Source organism: Corylus avellana, chromosome ca7 (assembly GCF_901000735.1).
Source record: "Corylus avellana chromosome ca7, CavTom2PMs-1.0".
NCBI classification, from domain to species: Eukaryota; Viridiplantae; Streptophyta; class Magnoliopsida; order Fagales; family Betulaceae; genus Corylus; species Corylus avellana.
In genome coordinates this window covers 28,447,490-28,468,921 of record NC_081547.1, presented here as the reverse complement: position 1 = coordinate 28,468,921, position 21,432 = coordinate 28,447,490, and the positions used below count along the sequence as shown (strand labels likewise).

At 36.7% G+C, this 21,432-nt stretch overlaps 3 protein-coding genes, 1 long non-coding RNA gene and 1 pseudogene across 4 annotated transcripts in view; all 5 read left to right on the top strand.

Moving 5' to 3' along the window:
* Positions 1-3,346, top strand: part of LOC132188114 (7-deoxyloganetic acid glucosyltransferase-like) — a 5,132-nt gene extending 1,786 nt beyond the window's left edge. The window contains exons 2-3 of the mRNA XM_059602518.1: positions 1,058-1,560; positions 2,364-3,346. Of these exons, the coding sequence (XP_059458501.1) occupies positions 1,058-1,560; positions 2,364-3,346 (1,486 nt within the window). The remainder of the gene's footprint in view (positions 1-1,057; positions 1,561-2,363) is intronic.
* Positions 3,347-6,641: 3,295 nt separating this feature from the next.
* LOC132188219 (7-deoxyloganetic acid glucosyl transferase-like) lies at positions 6,642-11,217 on the top strand. The gene is made up of 2 exons (XM_059602628.1): positions 6,642-7,164; positions 9,828-11,217. The coding sequence occupies exons 1-2, from the start codon at positions 6,642-6,644 to the stop codon at positions 10,769-10,771; spliced, it is 1,467 nt and encodes a 488-aa protein (XP_059458611.1). The 3' UTR covers positions 10,772-11,217.
* Positions 11,218-12,190: 973 nt separating this feature from the next.
* On the top strand, positions 12,191-14,676 carry LOC132188375 (7-deoxyloganetic acid glucosyl transferase-like). Its single transcript, XM_059602806.1, has 2 exons — positions 12,191-12,795; positions 13,699-14,676. Exons 1-2 carry the CDS (start codon positions 12,279-12,281, stop codon positions 14,643-14,645), a joined length of 1,464 nt encoding a protein of 487 aa, XP_059458789.1. The 5' UTR covers positions 12,191-12,278; the 3' UTR covers positions 14,646-14,676.
* A 1,690-nt stretch (positions 14,677-16,366) lies between these two features.
* LOC132186726 (uncharacterized) lies at positions 16,367-17,860 on the top strand. Its single transcript, XR_009440769.1, has 2 exons — positions 16,367-16,555; positions 17,523-17,860. It is a non-coding gene; the product is annotated as an uncharacterized LOC132186726 (long non-coding RNA).
* A 327-nt stretch (positions 17,861-18,187) lies between these two features.
* The window catches only part of LOC132188113 (7-deoxyloganetic acid glucosyltransferase-like), an 8,601-nt pseudogene continuing 5,356 nt past the window's right edge, over positions 18,188-21,432 (top strand).

Sequence of the window (21,432 nt, the reverse complement as noted above, 5' to 3'; positions counted from 1 at the left end):
TTTTTGTTATAAGTTTATTACAAACTGAAGTGAAATATATATATATATATATATATATAGGGTAATTACCTTTTGCCTCCATGAACTATGTACAGCGCCTTGACACTTTTCTCCCATGAACTACTAACTATGACACCTGACCCCATCAAACTACCGTCTTATGACAAAAAAACCCTATTCTGTTAGTCAAATGGGTTAAAATTAACGGTCAACGGTCATGTGCAAGTCATATGCCATTTTAAATTTTTTTCTTTCACTTTTGCCCTCACTTCAAACAAATAAAGTTAATATGTTAATTTAGAGGGTATAAGCGCCATTTTTTTGGTCTGAAGTGAGGGCAAAAGTGAAAAAAAAATAAAATAATAAATAAATGGCATATAACTTGCACATGATCGTTGACTATCAATTTTAACCCTTTTAACTAACGGAATGAGGCTTTTTGTCATAAGATGGTAGTTTGATAGGGTCAGGTATCATAATTGATAGTTCATGGGGAGAAAATGTTAAGATGCTGTAGTTCATGAGAACAAAAGGTAATTACCCCTATATATATATATATATATATATATATAGTTTATGTGTTACTTGCCTTCAACACTAAAATGTAGACTCTCACTTAGCTATTAAGTGACACTCAATTTCATAAAATGCAGATGATTACGTGAATTTGTAAAGAGTTAAAGTAAGAACTGATGGTACGCAAACAATTTTTAATTCCAATTAAATGGGTTTTATCCAATTGGTGAGCAACATCAAATTTCGATCATTTCGATTCTTTTAATGTTGGTAATGGTACGTAGTATTGATTTAAAGTTTTCAAGTCATGCAAAATACATGGATCTACGAATCCGCAAGTTTTCCTGCTTGCTGCATGCTGCTCATGAACATCGTATGTAGATCGCATTTCCTTCAAATTCAAGTAGAATTAGTTTTTCTTTCTTGATCAGGTTTAAATAGCTCACTTTGATAAGATAATTAATGGAGCCTGGAATTGAAACTTGAAAGCATACATAACTGGGAGTTTAATTTCCATGGATCACAACCCTGCTGAACCACATGTACATGTACTCGTCTTCCCCTTCCCAGCCCAGAGCCACGTAAGCAGCATGCTCAAATTCGCAGAGCTTCTCTGTTTAGAAAACCTCAAGGTCACCTTCCTCAACTCCCATTATATTCACGATCGCCTCTTCCGTTGCACTGACGTTGAAGCTCGTTTTGCAAACTATCCCGGATTAATCCGCTTCAAAACTATACCCGATGGGTTACCAGAAGACCACCCACGCTGCGGTCATGACCGATTTAGAGAGATGTTTGAATCGACAAGAGCTGTGACAAAGCCACTCTTCAGAGAGATGATGGTCTCTGGCGAACTGAGCTTGGGAAGTAGTACTTGGTCGCCGGTGACCTGCATTGTGGCTGACGGAGTAATGAGTTTTGCTATTGATGTGGCCAAGGATATCGGAATTATGAGCGTCGCTTTTCGTACCATTAGTGCTTCTTGCTACCGGGCTTATTTTAGTATTCCTCGACTCATTGAAGCAGGCGAGCTGCCCTTCCAAGGTATATATGTTGGTAGAGTTCCACTCCCAATATATATATATATATATATATATATATATATATAATTTGGGAAAACTTCATTTACAACTTTTAAATTACCAAGCATTTTGAGAAGAATTTTCTGAATTTTAAAAATTCTTAATTTCATTTATGAGCTTTCAATTTTATGCAATATACTCCATCAATCAATTTTTCGCGTTAAACATGATTAAATTACATTTATAGTCATGATTTTTTTTTAATAAAATTTCAAATTTACCCTTGTGAAAATTTAGGGTATTTTGGTATTTTTTGTTAAAGTTAACGTTGCAAATTGACGGAATGGGGTATATTGCATCAAATTGAAAGTTCATAAGTGAAATTGAGAGTTTTTAAAATTTGAAAGAGTCTTCTCAAAATAGATAGTAGTTTAAGGGTGGCATAGGCCATGGCCCCCTCAACTTCTATGAACAAAAAGTTTTTAAAGTAAAAAATAAAATAAAATACAATAAAATTATAAGGTACTGGCCCTTAGGAGCAAATTTTTATGGCCCCTGGCTCCCTACCCATAATAATTTTTAACTCGGTTCCCGGCTATCGGCCCTTCAATCTTGTTAATTGGGAGATTAATAACTAATATCTTTGAAGAGTCTTTTTGTGAGCTCATAATATAACATGTGAAGACATTATACAATCCAAAAGTTTAAACCTATATTAAGTGCTTATAGTTATTATTTCCAACGTAAAATTCTAATGTTTTTTCGCGCTCACACGTATACCCGACAAATCTTTCTGCTAAGAAAAGCATGAACAATTAATTGTAGGAAACGTGGACATGGATATGCCAATAGAGCACGTGCCCGGTATGGAGGGCTTTCTACGGCGCCGAGACCTCCCAGGATTCTGCCGGAGCAGCAACCTGGCCGACCCGATTCTCCAATTTGTTATTAGTGAGAGCCAGCATAACGCCAGAGCCGACGCGCTCATAGTCAACACGTTTGAAGACTTGGAAGCTCCTGCACTCGCCCACATACGCACCCACATCATCCCAAACACCTACGCTATCGGACCGCTCCACTCGCATTTACAAACAAGACTCGGAGGCAAAACGGCTGTCTCTTTATATACTCTTTGGGAAGCGGACAGAAACTGCCTGACGTGGCTGGACACGCAGCCCTCCAAATCAGTCGTTTACGTAAGCTTTGGAAGCGCTGTTGTGATGACGAGGGACCAGCTCTTGGAGTTTTGGTATGGTTTGGTTAATAGCAAGAAACGGTTCTTGTGGGTCATGCGGCCAGACTTGGTGACCGGAAAAGACGAAACGCCGATTCCGGCGGAGCTGCTGGAGAGGACGAGTGGGGTAGGGTGCTTGGTGGACTGGGCCCCGCAAGAGGAGGTACTGGGCCACCGAGCAATTGGCGGGTTTTTGACCCACAGTGGGTGGAACTCAACCTTAGAGAGCATAGTGGCTGGAGTGCCTATGATTTGCTGGCCTTACTTTGCGGATCAAATGGTGAACAGTAGGTTTGTGAGCGAGGCGTGGAAGCTTGGGGTGGACATGAAAGATTTGTGTAATAGAGGGATTGTGGAGAAGATGGTGAATGACCTGATGGTAGAGAGGAGGGAAGAGTTTGTAAGATCAGCGGATGAGATGGCTAGGTTGGCAAGAGAGAGTGTGAGCCGAGGTGGGTCCTCGTTTTGTAAATTGGACCGTCTGATCAAGGATATCAGGATCAATAGCCAGCGAGCCTCTAAGACAAGCATCATATTTGATGTTAATTACCCTTTCAATCTTAATCGATCATAAATAAAAGCAGGTCTTTGTTGTAATTAATCATTTGGAAGTTTCTAATATGTGCTTTTTTATGCTCAATATATAGCAACTCCAAGGCCAAAAAAAAAAAAAAAAAAATCAATTACTAATTTTTATTAAAAAAATAACACAAAATATTTTAGAAAGTTCAAGATTTAATTACAAAAACAAAGGATTTGTCATCCACTTACCATAAGTACATCACTCCCTCATACCACAAGTGTCTTTAATTACCAGGACATGATGTGCTTGATCAGACGGTTCAAAGTACATCACTCCCTCATGATGCGCTTCCCATTGACATGAAGAGTTAAGCAGGTTTTTTGCATCCTCCACTAAATGACCATAGCTTCCTTTGTATAAAGCCACATTCCAAAGAGCATTTACGATCTCGAGGGAATCGCCTTCAACCATAACCTTACGAAGCCCTAGCCTTGAGATAAATTCAGCCATCTTCCATGCCGCAAAAGCTTCTGCATACGTTGGATCCAGTGTTGCATATAAAACACAGCTAAGGGCCCCTATCACCTTGCCTTCATGATCACAGACAACAGTACTCATTCCTACATATGATGACCCAGCATCATAATTTATCTTGAGCATGCCTATAGCGCGCTGGCGGCTTCCATATGATGACCTCCAGGCCTCTGGGCTTGAACAACTGGTCTCTGCTACTCTAGTCTGCCAAATTTTAATATACCATATTAGGGTCAAAAATTTACATCAAAGTGGGAGAAAGAAATTTCCACTAAAATAATTTATAAAATCTATCATGTATTTTTTTGAATATGCGAGAAATATATGCTTAATTATATAATAGTTCTATTAAAAAAATTATTTATTTCTCATATGCTAATTAAAAAATCAAATATTTTTCACGCATTGAAAAATACAGGGCAAATCTATAGACCCAATTGAAGAAAATTCCTCCGATCCTATTTTAAGAAAATTCCTGTCCACATATATTGTTGTTATAAAACAACAAAAACATATCAAATAAATTAAATAAAATAAACAAGGCAAGATGGAGAGAAATTCTTAGCCACAGGATGCACCTACCGGCTACCACATAAGAGTTTATGCGGTGGTGCAATTGGTTCAACTGACAGTAATGGGTAGATTCTTCTTCTCTTCCACCCTTCCCATTAAAGATCGAACATCATCATTATCCATAGATATAAATTCTCCCACGTGTACTGACAACTAACATTGTCTTATACAAGCTGGAGTAGCATAAAAAAAATGAGGGTCTTGGGCCTAAGTCCAGTTGAAAGTGGACCCTTGGGAATGGTCCCGTTTAGTTTTAACTAGAATGGGTCCCAAACCTTATCTTAAAAAAAACGGAGCCTTATCTCGAAACTATCAAGTCTTTTTATAACATTATTATTTATCTTATTTATTTGGAAAAAGTTCACGTACCATCTTTAAACTATGATTCAATTGACAATATCTTCTATAAATTTTTAATCGTGGTAATGTCTCCTCAAATAACAAAAAATTGTCAATATTCCCCCAATAACGAAACGACCCTTAATAAATTAAAAACAAAACATATTAAAACTTCTAAAAAAAACCTAAAACTTAAAACAAAAAAAAAAAAACAAAAACAAAAACAAAAACAAAAAACAAAGAGTGGCAAATTTAAAATTAAAAAAAAAAATCCTTTGTATAAGAATAAAATTAAGAAATTTCGATTTTTTTGTTGTAAAAATTGATTTTTTTTTTTTTGTTTTTTGTTTTATAACTTTTTAAAATAAAAATTTCCATTTAAAAAAAAATAACAATTTTAGTTTAATAAATTTAAATTTTTCGTTTTCTAAATTTTTTTTAATTTTTTTTTAAAAAAAAATCGTTTTAAACAAAATAATTGTTTAAAAAAGAAATTGTTTTTTTTCTTAAAATATCGTTCTTTTTAAATTAAAATTTTTCGTTTTCTAATTTTTTTTAAATGTTTTTTTTTTTAAAAAAAAAAAAATCGTTTTAAACAAAATAATTGTTTAAAAAAGAAATTGTTTTTTTTTTTTTAAATATCGTTCTTTTTAAATTAAAATTTTCGTTTTTTTTAAAAAAAATTCTTTAAAATTTATAAGGATATTTTTGTTTTATTGCAAAGATATAGGGGCATTTTTATATGTCTTTTTCCTAGTCTTGGAGAGACATTGACAATGTTTTAGTAGTTTGTGAGATATATTGTCACAATTGAAAGTTTGGTAAGGACATTATCAATTAAATGATAGTTTGAAGGGTGTATGTGGACTTTACCTATTTATTTATGTTTATCTTGAATAAGTAGGTGGTCTATAATTAATATTGATGTACTCTAGCAGGTTACTTGAGATTACTCTTGTGTTGAGATATCATTTTTATTGGTTAATATTAAATTATTTATTAAATAATTAAATTTATATCTTTTTATCCATTTAAGTTTTTAGAATAAGTGGTAATTTAACCAATAATTAGCTTTAACTTTAGAATACATTACCTTGCGAAATGGACCACTTCCAGTCATATCTTAGGAAGCATCCCATTAATTACTTATCCTTTTTTATTCTCGATAAGTAAATAAACAACAAAAGCCACAGAAATTTCCTAAAAATAATTGAGAATGAATCAAATAAATAATACGGCCTATCAAGCAAATCAATACGGCCAATAAAGGTTGTTAAATATGGCAATCTACCGTAAATGGAACAAAACCCTAAATGGTTGCCAATACTATCATCAATAGTCCGTAAAGAAAGAAAACACTCTGTCAAAAAAGGAAAAAGGAGGCCAACACAAAAAACTAACCAAAAAATAAAACACAAAGAACAAAAAAATACACGAAAAAAAATACAGAGACAGCAAATAAAAAAACGGAACAGCAACACCGACGGTAAACAAGGCGGCATGTCCCAGTGCATGGAAGCCACTCCCCAGCGCATGAGGACTATACGATTATTATTCTGTTTTGTGAGATAAAGTCTTCCCATCCAGTAGATTAATAAACTACGACAAGGGATGTAACAACCCCAGTACTTGTATCCTAATGCTTGTATGGTAGGTGATAACAAAGGTTAGATTCAAGACTTGACTTGATTGAAACTTAAATGACCACGTTTTGCCTATTTTCGAAAACGACGTTTTGGACGGAATATGATCTCTATATTTCAAATGAAATTGAAATTGAAAGTAGACAATGACACACTTGAATGCATCCGAATTTTGCCTATTTTCGGTGTGACAGCACCTACTTTTAAAAGGAGGATTCATGATTACAAACTCACACATGAAGCCTCAGATCGCTCATATGGAACAAGGCCTAAATGCGCCGCCGCCGCCCCATGTTCTCATTTTTCCCTTCCCGGCTCAGGGACATGTCAACTCCATGCTCAAGCTAGCCGAGCTTCTTGCCCTTGCCGGCATCCACGTCACCTTCCTCAACACAGATCACAACCACGATCGCCTCGTGCGTTACACCAACGTCCTAGCCCGTTTCGCATGCTTTCCTGGATTTCAATTCAAGACCATCCCCGACGGCCTTCCGGCCGAAAACCCACGAGCCGGCGACCACTTCATGGAGATGTTTGGTACCTTAAAATCGGTAACTAAGCCTATATTTAGAAAGATACTGTCTTCGGGTCAATCAAATTCAAATACTAGTAGACGGCCAGTGAGTTGCATCATAGCTGATGGGATCTTGAGCTTTCCTATTGACGTCGGCGACGAACTTGGCATTCCCGTCATTCATTTCCGTACCATCAGTGCTTGCTCCTTCTGGGCTTACTTTCGCATTCCAGATATAATTGACGCCGGCGAGCTTCCTATCAGAGGTATATCCGCTCTTACATTTGAGAAAATGCTACGCATGTTAAATTTTTTTCTCAAAAGTTAATTTTTAAATGATATTTCACAATCTCATGAAATTTATTTTTTTGAAAAATGTGTCACCAACTCATGAAATAGTGACACATCATTTAAGAACTAACTTTTAAAAAGAAAATTTGAAATGTGTAACAGTACTTTCTCCTTACATTTTAACATTTTTTATTTTTTTTATCACAAAATTCAAACTTTTTTTTTTTTTTTTTGAGGGAAAATCAATCTGATGTCATTAATAGTGGTAAAGAGCATAAAAGCTCAATCACAGAACATACAGTTCTACAAGATCATAGCCGAAGCTAAAAGATCACACATCAAAAAATCGAAAACATAACAAATCTTACAATAAAAAACCAATTTATGACGTCAAACATCCGCTATCCTAGCCCGATCTTCAAATTATAGAACCGATCTGCTAACGCAGAGTCTTTCTAGGAGCACAGGAAGCAATTTCTCAGGTATGAGCAAAATACTCACACCTAAACCATTTCCTTTTCAACCCGAAAGCCAGAAGCATTATTCACGTCCTTAGCCCAACGACTAGGACCATAAAATAAGAACAACAACAACAACAAACAAACAAACAACAACAAAAAACAAAAACAAAAACCCCCACAAGCAGCAGTAGAGAAACACGACATCGTAGACATCAATTCGGAAGACACGCCTTGGCTGAAGAAAACGATCAAATCTAAGTTTGAAAAGACTAGATCTGAATTTAGATCTAGATCTATAAACTAGATCTAAAACAACTCGCCAGAAACGGAAACCAGTAGAGCCTACAGAGAAGACGCCGAACACTGCTACTATGAAAGGGAAGGAAAGAAGATTTAAATCTAAATCTAGATCTCCCATCCTCTTAAAGTTATTTTTAGTGTTGTTTAGATAAAAAGAGTGAAAAGGCAGTTTTGCACAAAAATGTCTTGACATAATGACAAATGACAAATGCTAGTGAAAATAATTCACAAAATTCAACCTATCAAAGTATTAGAGTAAAGTGGGGTGAGGGTAAATCACGTAGCATAGTAAATAGTAATCACGTACGTAGTTGAATATGTGCTGCTAGCTAGTAGAGAAATACATTAAAGTTGAATATTTATTTAATATATAAAAATTAAAATTAGTATCTAGCTATTCACTATAAACAAAAATATTTCACTTATGTCAATGTTTTAAGATTTGTTTAGGAAAATTTTCAAAAACTGAGATATTATTAGAGTTTGGCAAATGATGCTTCCCGATTCGCCAATATTGATTTAATTTTTTCTTTTCTTACTGTTTGTTGGTTCTCTGGATTTTCTTTGTCTCAATTTTTTTTTTTTTTTTTACATATTCATACAAAGGGAGAGGGTGAGATTTGATCTAGTAACCTACACTTTATGAGACGTGATTTTTGGCCGATTGAATTATTATTATTTTATATTATGAAATCATTTGTCTTATAGATCATAGAAATGTTATAGTGTAATAAAAAGACTATTTTTGGATCATAAAAGTCTTAAGTGACAAGAAGTCATAGGCCACATCCTTGGTTGCTGTGGCTCTACCCACTGATGGGCCTATGACCTCTTGCACTTAAGACTTTTATGGGCAAAAAATAGTCTTTTTATTGCACTACAACATAACTTTATTGATTATTATTATTATTATTATTATTATTATTTTGCTAGTATTTGCCTTATCGACTTAAGATTCGGCCAATAGGCCAATTTGGGATATGTGTTGTATTATGCGGTCAATTTGGGTTCTTCGGTGTTTGACTCAGATTAGAGACTTGCCAATCGGCCAACAGGCCAAGTTTTTTAATGATAGGGCCAACCCTTTTAATGGGTTGGGCCTGGTTGTTTAATATGTAGGGGCCGAATAATTAAAGTTTGGCCCAAGCACAATATACTTTTAATGTGAGATTTCCAAAAGATCAGGAGATCGAGAGCATGGCACATATATTATATATACCAACCTCATTAATTCTCTGGCCGAAACGTAATAATGTGAGCTCCTACAGGACAGGGTATTACAATTTTTATTATAAGGTTATTTATATAAATTATTGTGATAGTTTATAATTTGTAAAATTATTAAGTAAAATATTTTTTAATTAATTAGTGCTGAGTTGTCAACTATATACTTCTAATCATTTTAATAATTATAATCGTGCAGTCTCATATTTATATTGTTCGTAAAAACATTATAGTAAAAGCTATAATATCCAAAATTGTCCTTCAAATAATTAGAACTTAACCAAATCCTGATCAGAATTTTAAGTTTTGGTAGAAATAGTTCTCATCTGAAGCTTTGTTTTTTTTTTTTGATCTCCCTACATGTACACCCCCTCATTTTGGATACGGCGAAGATACATAATATACATAATATACGAAATTTGATGAGCTAGGCTCAAATCAAATCAGAAAGCTATCATCTTTGACGAAAACCTCCTGATTTTCTTATCATTTTGAATATATATATATATATATATATATATATATATATATTAGCTAACTCAGACAAATATTCAGAGCTTTTTACGGTCGAACAATCGTTTATATATAAGTTTCTCAGCAACCAAACGTGGAGTGAAATCTGTTACTAACTGGGTCTTTGTTAATCTCTCCAGGAAATGGAGACATGGATCGCCTTATAACCAGCGTGCCAGATATGGAAACTTTTCTCCGGTGCCGAGACCTCCCGAGTTATTGCCGAGTCAGCGACCTGGCAGACCCGAATCTCCAACTCGCTGCTGATGAGACCAGACAATCCCCCAGAGCCCGTGCTCTCGTACTCAACACGTTTGAAGAACTCGAAGGACCTGTACTCTCCCATATACGCACTCACTGTCCCAAAATATATACCCTTGGACCCCTCCATTTACTCTTGAAACTCAAACTTGGATACAAAACGACCACGTTGCACTCTCAGTCCTCGAACAGCCTCTTCGAAGTGGACAGAAGCTGCATGACGTGGCTTGACGCTCAACCATTGAACTCTGTAATCTACGTCAGCTTTGGAAGCATTACAAAAATGACAAAGAAGGAGCTGATGGAGTTTTGGTATGGTTTGGTTAATAGCAAAAAGCGGTTCTTGTGGGTAATACGGCCGGACATGGTGGACGGAAAAGATGGGGACGGTCAGACTCCGGCGGAGCTGGTGGAGGGGACGAAGGAGAGGGGGTACATGGTGGGTTGGGCCCCACAAGAGGAGGTCCTGGCCCACCCGGCCGTTGGTGGGTTTTTCACCCACAGTGGGTGGAACTCAACCTTGGAGAGTATAGTGGCTGGGGTTCCCATGATTTGCTGGCCTTACTTTGCGGATCAGCAAGTGAATAGCAGGTTTGTGAGTGAGGTTTGGAAGCTTGGGATGGACATGAAGGATGTCTGCGACAGAGTTACTGTGGAAAAGATGGTGAATGATCTGACGGTGGAGAAGAGGGAGGAGTTTCTAAAATCAACGGTTAAGATGTCTAGGTTGGCCAGAGAAAGTGTGAGTGAGAGTGGATCCTCGTATTGCAATTTCGAGCGTTTGATCGAGGATATAAGGTTGATGCGCCAGGGTGCTAAATAATATCTTCAACCAATAAGGATTGACATCGTTTGGGCGTTGGTTAGTTCTCCAATAAGCTAGTTTAGCATATCGAGTAATGTTATAAGTTTTTTTTTATTATTTTTGTGCCTTTTTAAGAATGTTTGTGATTGATTATTCTTGGAAGGATACAAAAATAATATAAGAGAAACTTGTAAAATTACTCTGGTATCCTAATCCACAAATAAATAAATAACACTGCTTCTAAGTTTTAAGGATCATTTTGCATTTTTGGTTTTAGGTGTAATTTCACAAAGTAATTTTTAAAAACTCATCGGGAGGGCTTGGCTATAATAGTTAGTCATCATAATATTAGTTTGTTGTATTTGTTAGGCCCATTTCAATTATAAGAGTTGTTGCTTTGTTTGCTAGCTTAGGGGCTATGTGTATATATATAAGGCCCATGAGGCCATGAGTATGGTTGTGGAGATATTTGATTAGTGAAAAGTTTATTTTGTAAATCGGAGACGAGTCCTTCGAAATGCTTTAAGGACATGTTTGAGATTGCGTTTGAGAGTTTTAGAAGTATTTTTAATCGTTTGAAGAAAAAAGTATTCGTTTGGTAAAAAAATTAAAAGCGCTTTTTAAAGTCTAAAAAGTTTAAAAATGACCAAAACACACTTTTGACAAAAGCTTACGACTTAGAAGCTCTATTATTTCTCAAATGTAATCCCAAACAGGCTCTAAGAGTTTACTTTTTTTTTCTTTTTCTTTTTTTTCTTTTTAACATGTCCACATAATAGGAAAATGAGATTTGAACTAGTAACCTCCGCTTCATAAGATGTAATCTCTAACCAATTGAGCTACCTCTTGCAAACAAGAGTTTACTTTTTTAAAATAATTTGTTTTTACTATTCTAATTTCTACCGAAAAAGTTTACAACAAACTGTCCAAGGTGACGTCAGGCATTTTCATATCTAGATTTTGATACTGTGAGAATATTTTAGATACTTTATTTTTATTGGTCCAATTACTCCAATATCATAAGTATAACCAGATCGATACTCCAATTACTCTAATGCCCATGTCTTTATCTATGAGTCAGAATGATGCATATTTCTAATAATTCCACGAATTTGCGACAAATTAAAAAGGCAAGCTTGGATTATTGTGTAATCATTCACCATATGGTCCATATCTAATCATTCAGCGTAAGGTAGCGCTATAAATCAGCTTTTTTATTTTATAATTATTTTTTAATGTTGATATGATTATTTCAATTTTTTTTTTTAAAATAAAACACTAATCTAAAATTTTATTCAGTCTGTCAAAACATTACAATTTTTTTTTTTTCAACTACTACGTATTCTATACAAACTTATATTATAGTACTCTTTATTTTACTTAAATATTATTTTTAATAGTTTTCTTTTCTTTCTGACTTTCTCCCTCTAACCGCAGGCTACCAACCCCCATCGCAGCAGTGTTTCCTGCCATACAATTAGTTAAGGAGCCTTGTAGCGAGAAAGCAGACCTTTTAGATCTCAACATGGAGGAACGGCCAAAAGCTCCTCCGCATGTCCTAATCTTTCCCCTTCCAGCACAGGGACATGTCAACTCCATGCTCAAGCTAGCCGAGCTTCTTTCCCTTGCCGGCATCCATGTTACCTTCCTCAACACAGATCACAACCACGATCGCCTCCTCCGTTACACCAACGTCCTAGACCGTTTCGCACGTTTTCCTGGATTCCAATTCAAGACCATCCCTGACGGCCTTCCTGCCGACCACCCACGAACCGGCGACCACTTCATGGAGTTGTTTGATACCTTAAATTCTGTAACTATACCTATATTTAGAAAGATGATGTTTTCCGGTCAGTTAAATTCAAATAGTAGTAGACTGCCCGTGAGTTGCATCATAGCGGATGGGATCTTTAGCTTTCCTATGGATGTCGGCGACGAACTTGGCATTCCCGTCATTCATTTCCGTACCATCAGTGCTTGCTCCTTCTGGGTTTACTTTCGTATCCTAGATATAATTGAGGCCGGCGAGCTTCCCATTAGAGGTATTTACTCTTTCCCACATTATCATTTTCCAGTATTCTCACATGGATGTCACTTATATGTACAAAAATGATTAGGGGCCATAGTAATTTTTGGACATAGCAAGAACGTTATCATCTTAAAAATATTAGCAAATTTAAGACAAATATTGTGAGCTTTTGTGGGTTGTACATTCGTTTAGTTTCTCAAGAACCAAACTTGGAGTGAAATATGTAACATTAATACCACGATGTAGACTACAATGCCTAGGAGTATATGAGAAAGCCTCGAATGGATAAAGGTGTGAAGACGCCCCGGAAGATGGTGACACGATCCCAGACTTGTCCAGCAAAAGAGGCAATCCCTAGAAATGCGATCAATTGCACCTTGACTGCGATTGAGCGCAGTTTCCCAGGTTTGGAGAAGGAAGTCCCTGGAACTACGACCGATACCCCATTTTCTGCGATCGAGCGCACAAGTCCCTAGTAGTGCGATCGATCACACTATATCTGCGAGACTGCAATCGAGCGCACTCGGGGCCTTCTATGTTATTTTTCCGCTGTTATTTGTTTTAAACCAACTTAGTTTACTTGTTTTATTAGGATTAGGGTTGTGGGAGCCCTAATTCCATTCTTTATTAGTATTAAGGGTCTTGGGGCTATAAATAAATGATTATAGCCTCTTGAAAAGACAGTTTATGTTATTTGATCACTTTTTTTCAATAAGAATTATTCAGAGGAGTTTTCTTCATATTTTTCTTGAAACCTTAGATAGACTTTATAGTTTTGAGAAGAATTCACAGATCCTTAATAGACTCAAGATCTAAGAATTATTTATCATTCTTCTTGTATTGTTTTACTCAATTCCAGTTTGTCAGGCTGCATCAAATACTAAGTGAGTCTATATATGCTAATTAATCACTCTAGGAAATGAAGATATGGATCGCCTTATAAGCAGTGTGCCAGGCATGGAAACTTTTCTCCGGTGCCGAGATCTACCCAGTTTCTGCCGAGTCAGCAACCTGGCAGACCCGAATCTCCAACTCTTTATGAACAAGACCAGACAATCCCCTAGAGCCAGTGCACTCATTCTCAACACTTTTGAAGAACTAGAAGAACCTGTACTCTCCCATATACGCACTCACTGTCCCCAAATCTACACCATTGGACCCGTCCATGCACTCCTCAAATTCAAACTTGGATCCGAAACGACCATGTTGCACTCTCAGTCTTCCACCAGCCTCTTTGAAGTGGACAGAAGCTGCATGACGTGGCTCGACGCTCAACCTTTCAAGTCTGTAATCTACGTCAGCTTCGGAAGCATTACTACAATGACAAAGGACGCGCTCATGGAGTTTTGGCATGGTTTGGTCAATAGCAAGAAGCGGTTCTTGTGGGCCATACGGCCCGACTTAGTGGACGGAAAAGGTGGCAACGGTCATACTCCGGCGGAGCTGGTGGAGGGGACGAAGGAGAGGGGGTACATGGTGGGTTGGGCCCCACAAGAGGAGGTGCTGGCCCACCCAGCCGTTGGTGGGTTTGTCACCCACAGTGGGTGGAACTCGACCTTGGAGAGTATAGTGGCTGGGGTGCCCATGATTTGCTTGCCTTACTTTGCGGATCAGCAAGTGAATAGCAGGTTTGTGAGTGAGGTTTGGAAGCTTGGGATGGACATGAAGGATGTCTGTGATAGAGTCATTGTGGAAAAGATGATGAATGATCTGATGGTTGAGAAGGAGAAGGAGTTTCTGAAATCAACGGTTGAGATGTCTAGGTTGGCAAGAGAAAGTGTGAGCGAAGGCGGGTCCTCTTACAGTAATTTGGACCGTCTGATCCAGGATATAAGGTTGATGAACGTGGGTGCAAAATGCTAATATCCCACAAATTAAAGTCAACAATCCCTTGATTTCCTCTTTATGTTCATGCTTACTCTATATTTTATTTTATGAATATGGGATGTGTTTCTACTTATTAGTCTATATATTATCTTTTCTTGTAACTATGGAAATCACTTAATAGAGATATAATTCTCTGTACGTGTTCTCTTCTTCTTCCCTTTACAAAATTTTCATCCCCTTTTTTATATTTTACATATTGCAGCCAACCAATGGTATTGGAACGCTGTTGAAAAAAAAAAAAAAAAAAGCTTTGAGAGTGAATATAAGATCAGTCACTTGCTCAAAATTTTGGGAAAATTACAGTTTACCCCCTAAAAGTTGACAGCGTTTTTTAATTCAAACACTAAAGTTTCAATTTTTGCAATTCACTCCCCCAAAGTTCCAAATTTTTGCAATTTGACCAATTTTATCCAAAACTTCTCATATTGCCCATAATTTTTATTTTTTTTATTTTTTATAAAAAAAATTTAAAAAAATTCGTGGTGGACGTAGCCACCCCTTTGGTCATCTGGTCATTTTTGCACCCTCAAATTTGTTTTCGTTTTCATAAAAAATAAAAATAAAAAAAAATAAAAAAAATCATAGGCAATATGAGAATTTTGTGATGATATTGGTCGAATTGAAAAAAATTGAAACTTTAGGGAGGTGGATTGCAAAAATTGAAACTTTGGAGGTGGAATTGCAAATCGCTGACAACTTTGGGGGGGGGGTAAACTGTAATTTTCCCCAAAATTCTAAAAGCTGCCTAATTATTTGAATCAGCAACTAGATATGAAAATTTAGAATGATGAAAAAATGGCCTAAATAGCGTATAATCAAAAGATATGGAAAGAGGGACAAAGAATGTGTGAGACCTAGCTAGAGCAGTTTACATACTCCTTAATTTCTAAAAAATTACAAATTACATCTTGTATATTGAGTAATATTAAAAAGAGGACTAAAATTTTTCTTGTGTGATTTTAAAATCACAATTGAATTCAACTTGTATATCATAAGAACTTTTTTTTTTTTTGCATGAACTAAATTCAAGATATCTCCCAAAGAAGCAAAAAAAAGCACAAAATAAATCAATCACAAAAGACACCAAAATTAATTAAGTAGTGATTCGACTGATGGAATACTCAAAATTTAAAATCTCAATAGAATCAAATTTCACCCTCACCCGACCAAAAAAAAAAAAAAAAAGACGAAAAAGAAAAATAAAGAAAGAAAAGTGCCTTTCAGCACAATAAAATGAAAAAACACTAGTGAGAGTGAGATGACACAAACACTCTTCGTTATTGTGCTATTGCCCAAAGGCTGAACAAATTCTCTAAATGTGCAGAGTCGGCCAAAACTTCTCGTAAATTGAGAAGTAAAATGACAAAACAAAACCTAGTGGATGGGCCGATGCTGACTTGACTTGACCAATCAAAACCATACACCAACAGTACTTTTTAAGGAGCATTGGCCGGCAATTTTAACACGACTTGACACAAAATTAACGGGTTTGGGTTTATATTAAACGGGTTTGAGTCATAAACGGGTCGACCCATTTATGACCCGTTTATAAGGGTCTAGCGGGTCATGTCGCGGGTGACCCACCAGACCTTTTTTTTTTTTTTTTTTTTTTTTTAACCCTAGAACTAATAGTGAAAAGGTAGAAAAAAGCATAAAGTGAAAACAAGAACACTCGTCTTCCAGACTCTTCCTCCAACTTTAGATCTAAAAAAAAATCTCCATTCCTCCCTCTCGTTCTCACTCATCACCGGACTTCACGCCACGCCACCGCCCACGCCCACGCCACGGCCATGCCACCGCCGCTCCTCCACTGCCGGTCTCTCTCTCTCTCCCCGCTCCTCACCTCCTCTACTGCCGCTCTCTCTCTTCCGCTGATGTCGCATTCAGTATGTATCTCTCTCTTCAATTTCTTGCTCTCTTAAGTCTCATGCTCTGATTTTGTGGGATTTGCTTGGCTTGGTAGATGATTGTTGTTTGCACATGATTTTGTGAAATTTGCTTGGTATGTAGTTGTTGTTAGAAGACTCTCTCTCACCGGTCACTCTCTCTTAGAAGACCTTTTTTTTTTCTTTTTTTTTTCAAACTCTCTCTCTCGAACCAGATGAAATATCTTGTTGTTCACCTCAATTCTCAACAAATAATTTTGCAGGTTTACGTCACTTGGTCTTATCTCAAGGTTCCTTTAATTCTTTCAATCCTTTGTCTTTGTGGCTTAAATGCATTGTTAATTTGTTAGTTTGTTAGATATATAGTTTTTATTCATCAATATATTTTTTGTTAAATTTTTGTGGCTTAAATACATTGTTAATTTGTTAATTTGTAGTCTTGCAAATTGCAAGTTTCAATGTTGCAGAGGGAGTGGGCGTGGAGTGTGAACTTAGTGGCCAAGTGTCCCAAGTGTGAAGTGTCAAGTGAGTGTGTGTTAGTGGCTTAGTGAATTAGAAAAAAAATTAAATTAAATAACGGCCTAGACTGCTTAGTTAATAATTATTAGTTAGTGTGGGTTGTATGGCTTAGTTGTTAAAGATTAAAACTATCATTTTAACTTAAAACTAATTTTTAAGATTTCATGGGATTAAAAATTGGATTATTTTTATTATTGTAGGCTGCTGCATTGTTTTGGCTTGTCTTAGAATCTCAATATTATTGTTGTTGGGAGCTTTAGGAGAAACAATTCATACAATTTTTCTTGAACTATATAGATTGTGCTTAGTTTATATTGCTAATAATTTATGCTATTGTGTGTTTTGATGCCATAAGATTAAGATTTTGAATAAGTATTTACTGTATTTTGATGTAAAAAAATTATACAAGTTTTGTTTTTAGCTTTCATTGTTGTTTTTCTTGAACAAGCTTTAATGACGGTGGATAACGAAGAAGAGGATGTTCTGACATTGGATAGTATCAATTCCTGTAAGATTCCAAGTTCATCTGGAGCATGTTAAAATGAGCATATTTGTAGATCATTCAACTATTTAAGAGCGAACAACAGGTGGCAAAAAATGAAAACCCAATTTGTATTTGTAAATTTGTAAATTGTGATGTAGTTTTTTTTTTTCCTTTTTTTTTCGGTTTTTTTGTTATTTGATTAGACAATTAAGCCTATTAACTTATAACTATTAACTGATTTGGTGTGGCTAGCCTGCTAGGAGTTCAATTTCAAGAGATAATTACGAAAAATATTATTATTTTATTAAAAAAAATATATTTTTTAAGTTAAACGGGTAAACGGGTCGTGTCGACCCGGCAAGACCCGTTATTTTACACAAGTCTTACGGGTCATGTCGGGTGACCAGTGAAATACCCGGGTTCGTGTCGTGTCGGGGAGTCCGACCCATTTAATAAACAGGCCGTGTTTGGGTTTTGGTTAAACGGGTTGCGGGTACCCGCGGGTCATAAACGAGTTGACCCGCAGACCCGTTTTGCCAGAGCTGCATTATGCATCATTCATTAAAAAATCAGACCAATTGCAAAAATAAAATAAATAAATAAATAAATCAGACAATACAAAAGAAAAAAAAAAAAAAAAAATCAGACCTCTTTGATCAGCTTCAACATGGAAGCTGAAGGGCCAAAAGCTTCTCCACATGTTCTGATATTTCCAGCTCCGGCACAAGAACATGTCAACTCCATGCTCAAGCTAGCCGAGCTTCTTGCCTTTGCCGCCTTGCCGGCGTCCATGTGACCTTCGTCAACAGCGAGTACAATCACGATCGCCTTGTCCGTTACACCAATATCCTAGCTCGTTTCGCATGCTTTCCTGGATTCCAATTCAAGACCATCCCTGACGGCCTCCCAGCCGAGCACCCACGATCCGGTTCCTCCGTCATGGATTTGTTCGATAGCTTAAATTCGGTCACCAAGCCACTCTTTAGAGAGATGCTTTTCTCGGGTCAGTTTAATTCAGTCGGTAGTAGGAGCTCCGTGAGTTGCATCATAGCGGATGGGATCTTGAGCTTTACCATTGACGTCGGCGACGAAATTGGCATTCCCGTCCTTCATTTCCGTACCATCAGTGGTTGCTGCTTCTGGGCTTACTTTTCTATTCCATATGTATTTGAGGCGGGTGAACTTCCCATTCAAGGTACTTTCGAATTTCTGGCATCTTCCATTGCTCAGTACTCTTTTCCTTTCTACCAAACCTAAATTTGATACCTACTACCAATTGAAAAAAGAGAAAAAGACACAGTGCCCTAAATGGAAATTCATCATTGAGAAAGATCATAATAGTTTTTGTTTTTGCTTGGAAGTATTGTAATTCCGATTCATCATTTTCAGTATTCTCATGCACATGGACGGCCAGAATTCTACGTTGGTGGTTGGGGGTGTTTTTGGCAATTTTTCATATGGTAGTCCCAACACAACACTAATTGACTTTTTTATTCCCTAAATTTGTACAACTTGTCTGCTTTTATGTTAAAAAAATATGATAACAATTTTTTGAAAATAGCTAGAATCTTATCGTATTGAAAATATTAGCCAATTTAAGACAATTATTGCGAACTTAATTTTGTGGGTATGTTGAACATTCGTTTAGGAGAAAGTGTTGCACAACCCAAATTTTCTTTTTAAAAATAGGTTTACAAATAATGTATCATCATTTCATGAGATTTTAAAAAATGTGTTACCAACTAATAGAATTGTGACACATCATTTGAGAACCAATTTTTAGAACAAAAATTTTAAATGTTTAACATTTCTTTTTGTATAGTTGCTCAGCAACCAAACATTGAAACATGGAGTGAAATCTAAGTGGGTCTATTTATATATATGTTAATCATTCTAGGAAATGAAGATATGGATCGCGTTATAAGTGGTGTACCGGATTGGTCTTGGGTCTAACTCAACTCAAAAGCTAGCTCAAGAGTTGAGGTTTCCCCTCAACTTATAAATGACCAATCTCCTTAATACCCAAGCAATGTGGGACTTCCAACATGCCCCGCCCCCTCACGTGTAGCAGGAAGACATCCAAGCCAACACGTGCGACAATGGGTGACGGTGGGTCACAGCCAATTGGATTAGGCTCTGATACCATGTTAAAAATGGGGCTTGGGCCTAACTCAACCCAAAAGCTAGCTCAAAAGTTAAGGTTTTCCCTCAACTTATAAATGACCCATCCCCTTAATACACAGACAATGTGGGACTTCCAACAGAAACTTTTCTCCGGTGTCGAGATCTACCCAGTTTTTGCCGAGTCAGCAACCCGGCAGAGCCGAGTTATCTCCAACTCTTCGTGGAGGAGACCAGACAATCCCCTAGAGCACGTGCACTCATTCTCAACACGTTCGAAGAACTAGAAGGACCTATGCTCTCCCATATACGCACTCACTGTCCCCAAATCTATACCATTGGACCCCTCCATGCACTCCTCAAACTCAAACTTGGATCCGAAACGACCGCGTTGCACTCTCAGTCTTCCAACAGCCTCTTCGAAGTGGACAGAAGCTGCATGACGTGGCTTGACGCTCAACCTTTGAAGTCTGTAATCTACGCGCGCTTTGGAAGCATTACTACAATGACAAAGGACGTGCTTCTGGAGTTTTGGCACGGTTTGGTCAATAGCAAGAAGCGGTTCTTGTGGGTCATACGGCCAGGCTTAGTGTACGGAAATGATGCCGATCGTCAGACTCCGGCGGAGCTGGTGGAGGGGACAAAGGAGAGGGGGTACATGGTGGGTTGGGCCCCACAAGAGGAGGTCCTGGCCCACCCGGCCATTGGTGGGTTTCTGACTCACAGTGGTTGGAACTCAACCATAGAGAGCATAGCAGCTGGGATACCCATGATTTGCTGGCCTTATTTAGCCGATCAGCAAGTGAATAGTCGGTTTGTGAGTGAGGTTTGGAAGCTAGGGATGGACATGAAGGATGTCTGTGATAGGGTTATCGTGGAAAAGATGGTGAATAATCTGATGGTTGAGCAGAGGGAGGAGTTTCTGAAATCATCGGTGGAGATGTCTAGATTGGCAAGAGAAAGTGTGAGCGAAGGTGGGTCCTCTTACAGTAATTTGGACCGTTTGATCCAGGATATATAAGAATATTGATGAACGTGGGTGCAAAATGCTAATTTTTCTTTTGTTGATTTGTTCTGAACATGGAAGATATGGATCTTTAGACCTATTTTATAATATTAATAAATTTGTAATTTATAATTTTCTATAAACTCAAATTTTGGGGTTAATTGATGATTTAATAATAGTAGAAGTCTGAATTCGAGTTCCAAGAGGTAGCTCAATTAGTTGGGATCATGTCTTATAAAGCAGAGATCACTAGTTCGAACCCTCCTCCGCGAATATGTCAAAAAAAAAAACAAAAAAAAAGTCTGAATTCAAAATAGTTTTACAATTTATCTTTATTTTTACTTAAATATTTTAAGTGGTAGACTTTACTTATTAATCGATAGTTTAAATTCACATGTAAAAAGTATACAATTATAATTAAATGAATAAATTTATTGTTTTTTATAAATTTAAATTCTTAGGATACTCGGTAATTTACCCACCTCCATATATACATATTTTCTCGTGCAGGCAATTGACAAACGTATTATTAAAAATAAGAAAAGTTTTGACAAAAAAAAAAAAAAACATATGAGAGGAAAAATGGGAAAAAGAAAATATGCAGAGAATAAGTAGAAAAAGATTTGGAAAAAAGAGAAAATAGGTGAGAAATAATGAAAAATAAAATAGCTCCCTTTAAAAGTGCTGCTACATTTAGCTTTTTTTTATAGCTCTTCCAATCAAATAACTATTTTATATTTTTTTCTT